Below are 15,468 nucleotides of genomic sequence, written 5' to 3'. Positions count from 1 at the left end.
GGTGCATAAAACATTATTCCACTCGCCGAGGTGGAGTACCAGAAGCGCTCTACGCCAGTGTGGACAGGTAGTGAGCTAGTGCGCCCAGGGCTGCTTTAATGTGCTCTAACTCACAAGTGTAGCCAAGCCCTTAGCCTCACTATGTTCATATCTCCCACTATCCTCCCGCATCTGTACAATGATCAGAATATCTATTTCACAGAAGAGATAGTAAGTTACATAGAGAAAGGCGTACAGGACTACAGACCATCATCATTAGCAGCACTTAAATCATCATGCAGAGCAGATGGCTTAACAAGGGATTTAAAACATATTTTCAAAGAGTCCCCATCAGCTCTTTTGCTGTTTGAGCCATATCTGATGGTAAAAACCTGAGGCACCCTGCTTGCACACCCGGGGGGGGGGGAGGGGGAAGGGTGGTAAAGCGATCATCCCAGAGAACTGGATGGAGAGAGGGAGAGTTTGGTTTCTGCTGCTGCACGTTAACATGAAAACTGCAGCACTAAATGGCCAACTCAACGGGCTTTGCTTGGTATGGGAAAGGAGGGAGCTGCTATCATGAAGGTTGCAGAAGCCGAAAGACTATGGCTTACCATGGCCGCCTACAAGCTGAATTCTATTGCCCAGCACTGTGTGTGTTATCTCTAATACCAAAGCAGCAGGCACTCAATACAAGATGCAAAATGCGAGCTTGTACCAAAATCACGTGCTATGCAATGTGAATAGTGTTGTTCACCGTGAAAGAGTACAGTCATTGTTCTGTAAAATGTATCTTTTTAAATACTTCACTCCCTTTTTTCCTCCCGCAGCTGCAAATGTTGCAAGCCTCCCTCCTCCATCCCAAAGGCTATCTCAGATAAGGCGGCGAAAAGAAATGCACACGCGATGAAATGTTCTCTGAGCTCATGCAGTCGTCCGGTGCTGACAGAGCTCAGCAGAATGTGTGGAGGGACACAGTAGCACAGTACAGGAAAGCGCCAATGAACGTGAGGACAGGAGGGACGATCAAGATGAGAGGTGGCGGCAGGAAGATTAGAGGAGGCAGGATGCAATGCTGGGCTACTGCGGGATCAAACGGACATGATCCAGCACCTAATGGAGGTTCAGGAACAGCTACAGGATCACAGACTGCCGCTGCAGCCCCTGTTTAACCGCCCTCCCTCCTCCCCAAGTTCCATAGCCTCCTCATCCAGATGCCCAAGAACGCAGAGGGGGGAGGCTCTGGGCACCCAGTGGACCGTCTAAGCAACAGAAGGCTGGCACTCAATAAGTTTTGAAGTGGCCTTTTCCTTCCCTCCTATCCTCCTCCCACACCCCACCTGGCTACCTTGTGAGTTATCTCCCTATTTTTATAATCAATTAATAAAGAATACGTGGTTTTTAAACGATAGCGACTTTATTTCCTTTGCAAGCAAGCTGTGATCGAAGGCGGGAGGCTTACAGGGAATTAGAGTCAACCAAGGGGCCAGGTCTTCATCAAGGAGAAACAAACAGAAGTATCACAGGGTACCCTAGCCAGTCATGAAACTGGTTTTCAAAGCTTCTCTGATGTGCAGCGCTTCCTGCTGTGCTCTTCTAATTGCCCTGGTGTCTGGCTGCACGTTTTCAGCAGCCAGGCGATTTGCCTTAACCTCCCACCCCATCATAAATGTCTCCCCCTTACTCTCACAGAGATTGTGGAGCACACAGCAAGCAGCAATAACAATGGGAATACTGGTTTCGCTGAGGTCCAAGCGAGTCAGTAAACAGCGCCAGCAACCCTTTAAACGTCCAAATGCACACTCTACCACCATTCTGCACTTGCTCAGCCTATAGTTGAACAGCTCCTTATCACTGTCCAGGGTGCCTGTGTATGGCTTAATGAGCCAGGGCATTAAGGGGTAGGCTGAGTCCGCAAGGATAACTATAGGCATTTCAACATCCCCAAGAGTTATTTTCTGGTCTGGTAAGTAAATCCCTTCTTGCAGCTGTTTAAACAGACCAGAGTTCCTGAAGATGTGAGCATCATGAACCTTTCTCAGCCATCCCACATTGATGTTGGTGAAACGTCCCTTGTGATCCACCTGTGCTTGCAGCACCATTGAAACGTGCCCATTGCGATTTATGTACTCGCTGCCTTGGTGGTCCGGTCCCAAGATAGGGATATGCATTCCATCTATAGCCCCACCACAGTTAGGGAATCCCATTGCAGCAAAGCCCTCTACTATGACCTGCACATTTCCCAGTGTCTCTACCTTTGATAGCAGCAGCTCAATGATTGCATAGGCTACCTGCATCACAGCAACCCCCACAGTAGATTTGCCCACTCCAAATTGATTCCTAACTGACCGGTAGCTGTCTGGCATTGCAAGCTTCCACAGGGCTATTGCCACTCGCTTCTCAACTGTGAGGGCTGCTCTCATCTTCGTATTCTTGCGCTTCGGGGCAGGGGAAAGCAAGTCAAAGTTCCATGAAAGTGCCCTTACACATGTGAAAGTTTCGGAGCCACTGGGAATCATCCCAAACTGCAGCACTATTCAGTCCCATCAGCCTGTGATTGTTTCCCAGGCCCAGAACTGGCGTGCCATGGCATGAGCCTGCCCCATTAACACCATGATCTCCAAATTGCCGGGGACCGCGGTTTTAGAGAAATCTGTGTCCATGTCTTCATCATTCTTGTCACTGCGCTGCCGTTGCCTCCTCGCCTGGTTTTTCATATTCTGGTTCTGCATAAACTAGACGATAATGCGCGAGGTGTTTACAATGGTCATAACTGCTGTGCTGAGCTCCATGCTTGCCATGCTATGGCGTCTGCTCGGGCAATCCAGGGAAAAGGGTGCGAAAAGATTGTCTACCCTTGCTTTCACGGAGGGAGGGTTGACTGACGACATTTACCCATAACCACCTGTGACAAATTTTTGGCCCCATCAGGCATTGGGAGCTCAGCCCAGAATTCCAGTGGGCAGCAGGGACTGCGGGATAGCTACACACAGTTCACCCAGAATGTCAGCAGTTCACTCAGAATGTCAACGCTTGCTACGGTACTGTGGACGCACAGCGCCGAATTAATGTGCTTAGTGTGGATGCATGCACTTGACTTTATACGATCTGTTCCCAAAAATCGACTTCTGTGAAATTGGAGTAATTTCGTAGTGTAGACATACCCTTATACTTAGAAAGTTTTTCATTGCTTGAAACCTTCCAGCAGAAAACTACCACATTTACCTATCTAAAGCCCAAATGGAGAAGAAAGCCAAGCCAAAAATAGACTGGATCCCAAACACAATTCCATCTCTGTACAAACCAGACTACTGGGGCTTAATAATCTCATGAGAGGCAGGAGCAGACTGGGATTCCTGACTATGATCTTGAAAGAGCAAACAGGACTACAGAACCACCCCATTACGCAGCAAGCGGCTGTCTCTATTAGTGTCTGATGAGGTAATAGCTAGAGTACAAATTATGCTTCCTCAGCATAAGCCAAGAATCCACTGGAGACAGGATGCGTAATGGCCGGCAGCTAGTCTGGACTAACTCATGGCATGTCCTTGGCAAGTCACCTAACCTCTGTGTCAATTTCCCAAACTTGGAAAAAAAAAAATGAAGCTGACCAGGAGGCATATGTTAAGGCACTTTATGCTCTTGGATGAAAGGTGCTGTACAGAGGTAGGTATTATTTCCTTTCCACTTTCCTCTTACACTTCCTGGGCTCCTTTTAGGTGAAAACTTAAACACCTCTCCTTAATCTACCTCAAGGAATGGTATGAGACTCTACTACTTCAAATAGAGGTGGGGAAAGGATGCAAACTGCATCTGCAGTAGGAGAGGAGAAGGAATCAAGCCTGAATCTCCCACACTGCAGTGCACAGCCACCACTGAGGCACTACAGGTCACTGGGTAAGAGATGCATTTTGGTCTATCAGGAGAATGTCAATGATTGATTCAAACAGTATGTCATAACTAGGAAAAAAAACCCATGACTAGGGTTGCCAGGCGCCCAGTTGAAAAGGGACTCTGGCGGCTCCGTTCAGCACTGCTGACCAGGGCGCTAAAAGTCTGGTTGGTGGCACAGTGGGGCTAAGACAGGCTCCCGGCCTGCCCTGGTTCTGTGCGGCTCCTGGACGCGGCTGGCATGTGCAGCACCTAGGTGCAGGGGCAGGGGCAGCCACGGGGGCTCCTTGCACTGCCCCCACAGCTCCTATTGGCCAACTGAACAATCTGGATAAAATCTTCCTCCCACCTCCAATTAAAATTATTTGTGCTATTCCTAAATGCTAATGTTAAAGAGGTTCCACCCTTCTTGTGGGTGGTTGGTTTCAGAGCGGTAGCCGTGTTAGTCTGCATCAACAAAAAACAAAAACAAAGCGGCTTACCCACTCTCATTTGCTCTTGTTCTTGTAGTTTGAACTCGTATAGGACATTAAGAATAATTAAATGGCTTTAGAAAAAATGGCCTGACAAGCCTGAAAATAATTTAGACACTTACCAATAAGTATGTGAAATGTCTCTCCCATAAGTGTGGAATTTACCAGAACCCCACCAAGCTTCATAAGGTCACTGTAGTAAATATCATTTGGCCACTTCACTCGCAGGTCAATATCCTAAAGAAATAAATGTATACGTATATAACCATATTATGCTGTTCTTTTATAAAGACTCTGCCATCACTCAGTATTTCTGCAAATGCCATCTCTCTCTGATAGCTTGGAACATGATAATTTAGTTCTTTCTTAATTAAAGTAGATCAAAATGCTTTACAGAACAATGAGTCAGACACAGAACTATATTTGAATTTGAGTTTTTATGACTAAGCACACATTTGAGGTACTCTGGTAAGTATAACAACCTTAAGATGGAAACTCATGACTGCCAAAAATCCAAATATCAAGGAGAAAGTTGGTATTTTCACCTCGAAAAACTCTTTCCCATTCTTGAGGCTTATTCCTCAAACCCAAAGAAAGTAAATATCTGAAGGGGAATCTGCATCCTCAGGATGCCTTGATTCAGCCCAAGTTTCATGGTGGTTTATTATGAAGGTTGGCAGCAATCACAGAGGGTTGAGAGTAGTTATTTAGTAATAAGCTGTACAGTAGATACTAATGGCTCACAGGAAGTATACATAATCAAAAATAGGGACTGCAAAGTGACCTGGCAGAGGTCTTCCCTGAAAATCTCAAAATCACAGACAATAGGTAATTAACCATTGGAACAATTTACCAAGAGTTACGGGGATTATCTATAACTGGCAATTTGAAATCAAGATTGGATTTTTTTAAGTAAAGAAACTAAAGTTCAAAAGGAATTATTTGGGGGAAATTCCTTGGCTTATGTTATATAGGTCAGACTACATGATCACAATGGTTCTTTCTAGCCTTTTGATCTATTAGTCTACGAACAAATTTGTTGAATTTCTTTATTCACCATAAAAATCTGTTTCAGGACAGAAATGATCTATTAAAGAAAGACAATCAACTTTGCTAAACAGATCTAGAGCTGCCCACAATGAACAGAACAAATATATCCCAAGGTTCTTGCAGAAGTCAGACAGGGAGGCAATGACATCTTGAAGATCAAGAAGGAAATTTAGCAGTCAGGAGAAAATTCCAGTTCACAGCTAACTATGTAAATAGTCCTAAAAATATTCACATTTTATGCAGCTATGTTCAATCTATACCATGGTATTGGAAACACAAACTGCATCATATGACACCATTCCATCGCAAATAGAGAAGTTTTTGTTAAAGCCACAGAACGGAATTAAACTTTGCACCAGCTACTTAAATGTAAAAAGAAAGCAAATGTGCTTCCTGGAACTTAAAAACTGCATATGACTGGATCCCAAGAGGCAAATTATGGGAGGTGCTCCATGAGTACAAGAATCTGGTTACACGCTCTCCTTTTGTAGATTATGAAATCCTTTTACAGGGCGTGTGAAAACTGCACCTGGGTCTATGTCTACTTTCCTGACACATTTAAAGGCCAGGGAGGATTCCATTACACAGATGTCTCTGCATAGCTGTACAGGAAATGCTAACTTATTCTAGTATCATAAGGAATTGTAAGAGAACATCACTAGTTCATATTCATTACCACAAGCACTTGACTATCCACATTTCAATGCAGATTTTCAGAAGATTCTTGGGACATACAGTTTTCAAAGCATGCCACAGCTAAACCATTCAGCATGTCAGGATTAACAGATCTTCTTAAGGCATCCTGTGCAGGCCATTTCTCTCTGAGTAAATAAACTGTAACAGACTTAAAAAGAAAAGGAGTACTTGTGGCACCTTAGAGACTAACAAATTTATTAGAGCATAAGCTTTCGTGAGCTACAGCTCACTTCATCGGATGCATTGTTATCGGAATGCATCCGATGAAGTGAGCTGTAGCTCACGAAAGCTTATGCTCTAATAAATTTGTTAGTCTCTAAGGTGCCACAAGTACTCCTTTTCTTTTTGAGAATACAGACTAACACGGCTGCTACTCTGAAACCTGTAACAGACTTAGGAGTTCAAAAAAATACACACTGCTAGCTTGTCAACATGGAGAAGTTAGTGTAGAATAAGTTGGGGTGTGAATTTAAAGCCCAATAGCTATTTCACACTAACTTCACTTTAAAGTACATTAAGCATAACCACACAAAGGCACTCTTAGTCCAGAATAAGAGTGCCACGTGGTGAGCTAGGGCAACACAGCCACTGTGCTTTAAATTCACACCCCAGCTTGTTCTGCACTAACTTCCCATGTAGATAAGCCAATAGATCACAGACATTTGTACTGCTAAGGAACTAACTGCTGGATATGGAGAACAGCAGATATTTTTACAATAGTACTAATTTTCAAGATGAACTATAGTGGTGACATGAGTTTTTTGTCATAATATAATGAGGCAAGATGAGCTGCTGCATAACTACCAATGCTTCCAGAGGATTTACTGTCAAAATATAAAATACAATGCATTATTTTGCACTGATTTAGCTGGTTACATGTAGTGGTGACACATGTCATTTTTATTTATAAGTTATGTGGTGGCTCCTAAATATTGTTCTCAGACAGGAACAGTAGAAAATAGAAGTACATAAGGTTTGTTTGTATTCAGACAACTGTCATCTGCAAATAAAACACTGAGTTGAACTGTCAGATTTTCCCATTGAGAATCCAGAACTGTGGACAGTAGCTTAAACTGCTGTCCATTTAGAACTGTGAACACTAAAGACAAAGCCCTAAAAATGACTGACTGATAAACTGAGACACATACATTTGATACTTTTGTACGAAAATTCTGGAATGGAATTTGAGCATAACAAACCACATTAAAGTATGCTAAAGTAATAATAAAGGTCTGACTTCTGCAAAAAGGTATAGAAATGTAGAGCTAAGATTGAAACCTCATCCATAACTTAGCCCATTGTTCCTAGCTACTGAAGCTCATATGGCATATATGTTCATCCACCATGTGGAGAGCCTTACATTACCCTAGGTCCAAAGGGTCAATTTAAGCAAAGAGTTTCAGATTTAACTTTGAATTTCCTTGCTTTCTTGGATTTGAGTCAGACTCTTAACATTGTTTTAATCCACTGTCTGTGTTTAATTTCCTTTCTTTAAAAAAAAAATCTCAAAGGAAGTACAGAAATCCTTTCTTTCACTGAGTTCAGGATGATGACAAACTGTCAAAGCATATTTAGTGGTTCCTCTTAATTTAGTGATCACTGACATGATGGAATTTAATAGCTCCAACTATGTAGTTAATTCATTCTTGGGCGGGGGCGGGCGGCGGTTTCTTTCAAGATAAACTCAACTTCTTTATGGTCAGAACAAGCTATTATAAAAATATAAATGTATACTTGGTAGACTCAACTATGTGTGTTATTGACACAATTATTCCTTCTGTGTTAATATTATCATCTATTATGTCAATCAAGTTGCTACTCCTGAATGGACTAATTTTTTTAAAAAAAGAATTCATTGAAAAGTAGCCGCTGTATATGACGCAATATGAAGAGGAGTGCAGAAACAAAAAGATTCTTAAACTATTATGTCTATTTTTGCTTTTGGACTTGTACTTTAAACAAGTAACCCCTTTCCCCCTTTTATTTTCAATAGTTAAAAATATTGACCTCCCCAGCCAAAGATTTTGTATTGCAAATTTCAGTCTGGAGCAATTTTTACAGTCAAGTTATGAAGTGCTGAAGTTAGGAAGCTACGGGTGCCACTATAATAAAGTTCATGTGTAAATGTGTATAAGATATTCATTTTGAGTAATATAGGAAACATGTGCTTTAGTTAACTACTTCTGTAAAATACCAAAGTTTTATAGTTAGCAAATATTAGAATACGGTAATATTAAAAAAAGAGATATGAGGTGAAGAAGAAGATTGATTCTTCATTTGAACTGACGACAGGACATTTGATTCTCTCCTGAGAGCAATAATCTTAACTTTTTCTTTAAAAATCAGTTTTCAACCTTCAAAAGGAGTTGGAAAAAAATCCTTTAAAAAGGGGCCAAGTGGCCACTGAAATGCACCAACAAAAAAAGCATTTATCAGTTTTTCTTCTCACTTTTCCTCAATACTTTCATAACCAAAACAAATGAATCCAACAGTTAGACAAAGCAAAAGGTAAATCCAGCTTCACTGTTGGAGTCTGAGGTGCAAATGCTCATCAGATTATAAGTGAAATGAGTTTGCTAGACTCAATCTAAATCAATAGCAGGCATTCACTCTGCAAGCATCAGATCTATTAAAAACACATACAAATAAATTGGGAGGCTAAATCCATCCATTTTTTTAAATCACACAGCAATTATACAATCCAGTATTATTGAAGAGCTAAACTCATTGGCAGTTATACTCAGACCTCAGTGATTCAGGAAACAATTTAGGGATCAACATTGCCCAAAAGAGGCACAGTAGTGTTAATTTATTGTTTCATTTACTATGGTACTATGTATTCATATTTAAATAATATGACAGGAAATACTTAAGTTTTTAACATTTTATTTTATAAATAAATAAATAAATAAACAAATAAATTCTCACAGCAAAATGGCCGATCAAGTATCATTATTTTTGGTTAATAACATAGCAAAAGCATCCCGATTGGTTAATAATTAAGTCACAGTGTTTTAATATCATGTGCTGCAAAGAGCCAGAGTAGACATTTTAAAGAGTCACTTGCAGCTTGTGAGCCTCAGTCTGAGTATCATTGATCTATGATTTCAATGACACAACCTAGTTATGAAGGTCAGGTTAAAGACTGAACTCAATGAAATGTGAAAATAATAGGAATATTAAAATGAATTAAAATTAGATACCTGATATCCTGGTATTGATCTCACTGATTCCACCACAGCCAGGGATACCAGGTGCTGAATAAAAGGAATTCTCTGTCCCAGCTGGGAAGACAAAGGAATGGAAACATGTAAAGTTGATAGAGCACATCCCACAGGACTAAGCCAGACATTTCCACCACGACCTGAAAAAAATCCACAACACTGAATAAACAAACATGTAAGAAAGAGAAATTGGTGGGGGGGTGGAAGTTTGTTTTGTGTTTACAAAGTTCATACTAGTTAACATAGAAAGCAGCAGCATAAGAATTAGTTTTTCAAAAATAGCACCCACTTGAAAAAATCTACATAGAGGGCTCTAAAACTGTTCCAGCTTATTTCAGAGAAAAACTACATTCAATTTTATAGCTATTTTAAAGTATTGGTTTTATTAATGTGTGTTCAGGTAATCATGTTTACAGAAACTTCATAAAGAAATCAAAAGCATTGCACACGATGTGTTCCCCAAAATTCCTTCATGTGCCAGCAATGCCCCTCTGCCATGTACATTGGTCAAACTGGACAGTCTCTACGTAAAAGAATAAATGGACACAAATCAGACGTCAAGAATTATAACATTCAAAAACCAGTCGGAGAACACTTCAATCTCTCCGGTCACTCGATTACAGACCTGAGGGTGGCTATCCTTCAACAAAAAAACTTCAAAAACAGACTCCAACGAGAGACTGCTGAATTGGAATTAATTTGCAAACTGGATACAATTAACTGAGGCTTGAATACAGACTGGGAATGGATGAGTCATTACACAAAGTAAAACTATTTCCTCATGGTATTTCTCCTCCACCCCACCCCCCACTGTTCCTCAGATGTTCTTGTTAACTGCTGGAAATAGCCTACCTTGCTTGTCACCATGAAAGGTTTTCCTCCTTTCCCCCCCTGCTGCTGGTGATGGCTCATCTTAAGTGATCACTCTCCTTACAGTGTGTATGATAAAACCCATTGTTTCATGTTCTCTGTGTGTGTATATAAATCTCCCCACTGTATTTTCCACCAAATGCATCCGATGAAGTGAGCTGTAGCTCACGAAAGCTTATGCTCTAATAAATTTGTTAGTCTCTAAGGTGCCACAAGAACTCCTTTTCTTTTTCCAAAATTCCTTGGTATCTTGTAGATCATATGTTTTTATGAACTACTTATGCTTGTTTTTAAATGAAAAAGTACTTGTGAAATGTTCCTGGAGACTGAAGGCTTCTATCTATCCACAGAACAGACTCCATGCCCATGGTTCTCAACCTATTTACCATTGTGGGCCACATTTATAGCATTCTGTGTGTTATATAGGTCGCATCCACACCAATATATATGCTCCCTGTGTGGCCCTGAGGATGTCACATGAGCCACAGCTGTGTGCTGATTGGGCTGCAAGTGACCTGTGGGCTGCAAGTTGAAAACTACTACTCCATGCCAATTCAAGGGCCAGTCCTGCTGCAGTGAAGTCAATGCAAGTTTTGGTTCTGGTTTGGTTCAGTGCCAACTATGGTGATGGCAGTTTGTGGGATACAGAAGACTTTTCAGTAGGAATTAAAACAATGCCACCAATTCATTCTATGTAAACTACCAAACATCCATGAGGTAACTACTTTTGGTCATTTCTAACTTGGGCTGGATTCAAACTAGTAAGAATAAAAGGGGAAAAAACTGCTATCCGATTATCAAGCCCCTGAGCTCTCCAAAAATATTTTTTCCTGTGTTTATAAATTAGGGCTGTCGATTAATCACAGTTAACTCACATGATTAACTCAAAAAATTAACTTTTTAAAAATTAAGATTAAAAACAATTATTGTGACTAATCGCAGTTTTAATTGCACTGTTAAACAATAGAATACCAATTGAAATCTATTAAATATTTTTGGATGTTTTTCTACATTTTCAAATATATTGATTTCAGTTACAATACACAATACAAAGTGCACACTGCTCACTTTATATTATAATTTATTTCAAATATTTGCACTGTAAAAATGATAAATAGAAATAGTATTTTTCAGTTCACCTCATACAAGTATTGTAGTGCAGTCTCTTTATCGTGAAAGTGCAACTTACAAATGTAGATTTTTTTTTTTTGTTACATAACTGCACTAAAACCAAAAAAGACAGTTACCTGTTCTGTAACTGGCGTTCTTAGAGATGTGTTGCTCATGTCCATTCCATATTAGATGTGTGTACTTGCCACATGCACTGGTGCCGGAAGTTCTTCCCTCAGCAGTATCCATAGGGGACCAGCTCTGGCACCCTTCGGAGTGGCATGTGCAGGACGCGGTATAAGGGGCACTGCTGGCTCCTCCCACCATCAGTTCCTTCTTGCTGTAAACTTTGACAGTGGAGAAGGAGGGCGGATCGTGGAATGGACATGAGCAACACATCTAGAAGAACGCCAGTTACAGAACATGTAACTGTCTTTTCTTCTTCGAGTGCCTGCTCATGTCCATTCCGCATTAGGTGACTCCCAAGCCGTACCATTGGAGGCGGGTAGGAGTTCACAGACATGTAGATTGCAACACAGCTCTGCTGAACCCAGCATCATCTCTGGCCTGCTGAGTGATGGCATAATGCTCCGTGAATATGTGAACAGAGGACCACATTGCAGCTCTACAGATATCCTGGATAGGGACGTATGCCAGGAAGACCGCCCAGGACACCTGAGTTCTAGTCGAGTGGGCTCTGACAATCGGTGGCGGTGGAACCCCCGCCAGGTTATAGCAGGTCCTTATGCAAGAGGTGATCCAATTGGAAATCCTCTGAGAGGATGCTGGAAGGCCCTTCATCCAATCCGCTGTGGCAATGAAGAGCTGAGGTCATTTACCGAAAGGTTTGGTACGTTCCAGCTAAAAAGCCAAGGCTTTCTGGATGTCCAGTGCATGAAGATGCCTCTCCTCACTGGTCTTGTGTGCTTTGGGACAGAACACTGGGAGGAAGACGTCCTGTTTCATATGGAAGGTAGAGACCACCTTCAGCAGGAAGGCTGGGTGGGGCCGCAGCTGAATCTTGTCTTTGTACAAGACTGTGTACTGCGGTTCTGAGATCAAGGTTTAATCTCAGAGACTCGTCTCGCTGATGTCAACGCCACCGGGAAAGCGATCTTCCATGACAGGTGGGAAGGTGGCAGGAGCCCAGTGGCTCAAAGGACGGGCCCGTGAGCCTAGAAAGGACCAAGTTAAAATCCTATTGTGGGACAGGGGCCTGTACCTGCAGGGAGAGTTTCTCGAGACTGCTCAAGAATCTGAATGTCATGTCATGAGAAAACACTGTCTGGCCCTCAATCGTCAGGTGAAAAGCGGAGATGGCCACCAGGTGCACTATAATGGAAGAGTGTGCCAGGCCTGGGTTCCTCAAATGAAGCAGGTAGTTTAAGACAGATTGTATGGAAGAATGCGAGGGAGAGATGCCACGCTCGGACACCCAGAGGGAAAACCTTGTCCATTTGGCCAGATAGGTCAGTCTGGTCGAGAGCTTCCTACTTCCCAGGAGGACTTGTTGGACTCCTTCCAAACAGGTCCACTCCTCTGGGTTTAGCCACGCAGCATACATGCCGGGAGGTAGAGGGACGCGAGGTTGGGGTCTAAGAGTCGACCATGGTCCTGTGACAGCAGATCCAGTCGGTTGGGCAGGGGGCCAGGGAGGGGCCACTGTCAGGTTCATGAGCGTGCCAAATCAGTGCTGGCAAGGCCACGCTGGGGTGATCAAGAGAGACAGAGTGCAGGTTCTCATGATCTTTGCCAGGACCTTGCTGATGAGTGGAATCAGAGGAAATGTGGACATCAGGCTCCCCAACCATGACAGAAGGAAGGCATTGGAGAGGGAGTCCTTGCCCAGACCAAAACTGACGACATTTTCTGTTTTGCCTGGTGGCGAACAGGTCCACCTATGGAGTTCCCGACCTATGGAAGATGGTGTAGGTTACCTCCCGGTGGAGCGACCACTTGTGGTGAGAGGAGAGCCTGGCATGGTGGACATATGTGCAAGCTGCCATGTGGCCCAGCAGACACAGGCAAAAACTGTCCATAGTGAGGGGGAACGCAGAGACTTCTGCAATGAGGTCCGCCAATGTCTGGAACCTTTGTAGTGGCAGGAACACACTGGCGCAGGTCAAGTCGAGCTCCGCTCCAATGAACTCTATCCTTTGCACTGGTACTAACGTCGACTTTTTGTCCATTAGGCCCAGGGAGTGGCACATGGCCTGCAACACTGCAACATCCTTTTGGATTTGAGACCTGGAGCTGCCTTTGATCCGCCAGTCGTCGAGGTACTGGTAGATCTGGATACCCCGGCACCTGTGGTAAGTCGCCATCACTGACATGCACTTGGTGAGTACCCTCGGTGCTGTCGCTAGGCCAAATGGGAGGACTGTAAATTGGTAGTGGCCAGGTCCCACCATAAATCGGTGGAAGCATCTGTGTCCTTGAAAGACCTCTATGTGGAAGTACGCACCCTTCAAGTCGAGGGTAGCATACCAGTCTCCTGGATCCAGAGAGGGGAGGATAGAGGCCAGGGAGACCATGTGGAACTTCAGCTTCTTTAAGTACTTGTTACCTAAAGATCTCACATATCCAGAATGGGCTGTAGACCTCCCTTGGCCTTTGGGATTAAGAAGTACCAGGAATAGAGCCTCTTCCTGTATTCGAGAGGAACCTCCTCCACCGCAGCCAGCTGCAGTAACCCTTGAACCTCCTGCGTGAGGAGATACTCGTGAGAAGGGTCCCTGAAGAGGGACGGGGAAGGAGCCTTGGGGTGGTGGTGGTAGAAACTGGATGGTATAGCCCTGTGTTCAGAACCCAGTGGTCCGAGGTTATAGCGGTCCATGCAGGGAGGAAAAAGAAAAAGCAGCTGGAAAAAACTGAAGATGGATCCAGGGAATAGTCTGGTAGGTCGCCCTCTGGCACACCCTCAAAATAGTTGCTTGACCCCCTGCTTGTTTCTAAGCAGAGGGTGGCGGCTCAGGCGACGTTTGTAGCCCTTGGCCTTCTTGTGAAGCGGGTCCTGCTGAGGCTGGCTCCCTTGTCCCTGAGGCTGTTGCGGTTTGAACCATGTACATGCCAGGCCTGGGACGTAAAGTCCCAGAGTTTTTGGGGTGGTTCGGGAGGCCTTTAAACCGAGCAGCTTGCTGTCTGTCTTCTCTGCAAACAGGGCCTGGCCATTGAAGGGAAGGTCCTGCATCGACTGCTGAGCCTCAGTGGACAAGCCCGAGAGGAGCAGCCAGGAAGCTCGCCGCATGGAGATGGCAGAGGCCATGGTGCGGGCGGCAGAATCCACCACATCCGAAGCTGCCTGGAGGGCTACTCTGGCCACAGCTGTGCCCTCCTCGAGGATCACCCAGAATTCCTTCCTGGACCCTTTGAGAAGCGAAGCCTCCAAGTTGGCCATGGCCTGCAACATATTGTAATCATAGCGGCCAAGGCGGGCCTGGTGACTGGCCACTCTCAACTGCAGTTATTTGGAAGACAAATAAACTTTTTGTGCAAAGAGATCCATCCTCCTTGAGTCTTTGTTTTTGGGGGTAGCCCCGAGTTGACCTTGCCTCTCCCTGTGGTTAACTGCCTCTACCACCAGGGTATTCGGAGCCGGGCGGGAATACAAGTACTCATGTCCCTTGATTGGCACAAAGTACTTGCGTTTGGCCCTTTTAGAGATGGGGGGCAAGGAGAAGGGAGTCTGCCACAGGGCAATGGTAATCTTTGATACCCCTTCATGAAGGGGTAAAGTCACCATGGCAGGTGTTGAGGAGCAGAGGACATCAAATATGGAGACCAAAGGCTCCTCCAATTCCTTGGCCTGAAGCCCCAGGTTAGAAGTGACTCTCTTCAATAGTTCCTGGTGCACCTTAGCGTCATCCTGAGGAACTGGGTGAGGGGGCTCCGAGATATCATCCTCACCAGATGAGGCTGCCGGTATCGCAGGACCCTCAACGTCTATTGGTTGTTCAGCAGGCTGCTCCCCTGGGTCCTCCTGGACCTGTGAGGTCCTTCCCCCATAGGTCTCGGGAACTGGAAGGGGTTGGAACGTCGAGGCTGCTGACATGTCTGAGGCGGCTGACACCGAGTGCACAGCCTGGGAAGGCTGGGTGAACCCCCAAAGGTACCATGGATACCATGGCACCGGCCACTGCGCTGGGGGCCATGGGACAGGTTTTGGTGCTGATGAT

The 15,468-nt window shown here is 44.1% G+C and overlaps 2 protein-coding genes across 6 annotated transcripts in view; one reads left to right on the top strand and one right to left on the bottom strand.

Moving 5' to 3' along the window:
• Positions 1-2,257, top strand: part of SIM2 (SIM bHLH transcription factor 2) — a 90,266-nt gene extending 88,009 nt beyond the window's left edge. The window contains exon 12 of the transcript XR_006278714.1: positions 2,247-2,257. The gene's annotated coding sequence lies outside the window, so the exon portion shown is untranslated. The remainder of the gene's footprint in view (positions 1-2,246) is intronic.
• Positions 1-15,468, bottom strand: part of HLCS (holocarboxylase synthetase) — a 216,200-nt gene that overhangs the window by 10,008 nt on the left and 190,724 nt on the right. For all 5 annotated transcript variants that reach the window (XM_038412352.2, XM_038412368.2, XM_043507565.1 and 2 more), the window contains 2 exons: positions 9,293-9,453; positions 4,466-4,580 (listed from right to left, as the gene is read on the bottom strand). In XM_038412352.2, the coding sequence (XP_038268280.1) occupies positions 4,466-4,580; positions 9,293-9,453 (276 nt within the window). The remainder of the gene's footprint in view (positions 1-4,465; positions 4,581-9,292; positions 9,454-15,468) is intronic.

The sequence above is a fragment of the Dermochelys coriacea genome, chromosome 1 (assembly GCF_009764565.3).
Source record: "Dermochelys coriacea isolate rDerCor1 chromosome 1, rDerCor1.pri.v4, whole genome shotgun sequence".
NCBI classification, from domain to species: domain Eukaryota; kingdom Metazoa; phylum Chordata; order Testudines; family Dermochelyidae; genus Dermochelys; species Dermochelys coriacea.
This window is presented reverse-complemented; position numbering and strand designations above follow the sequence as displayed.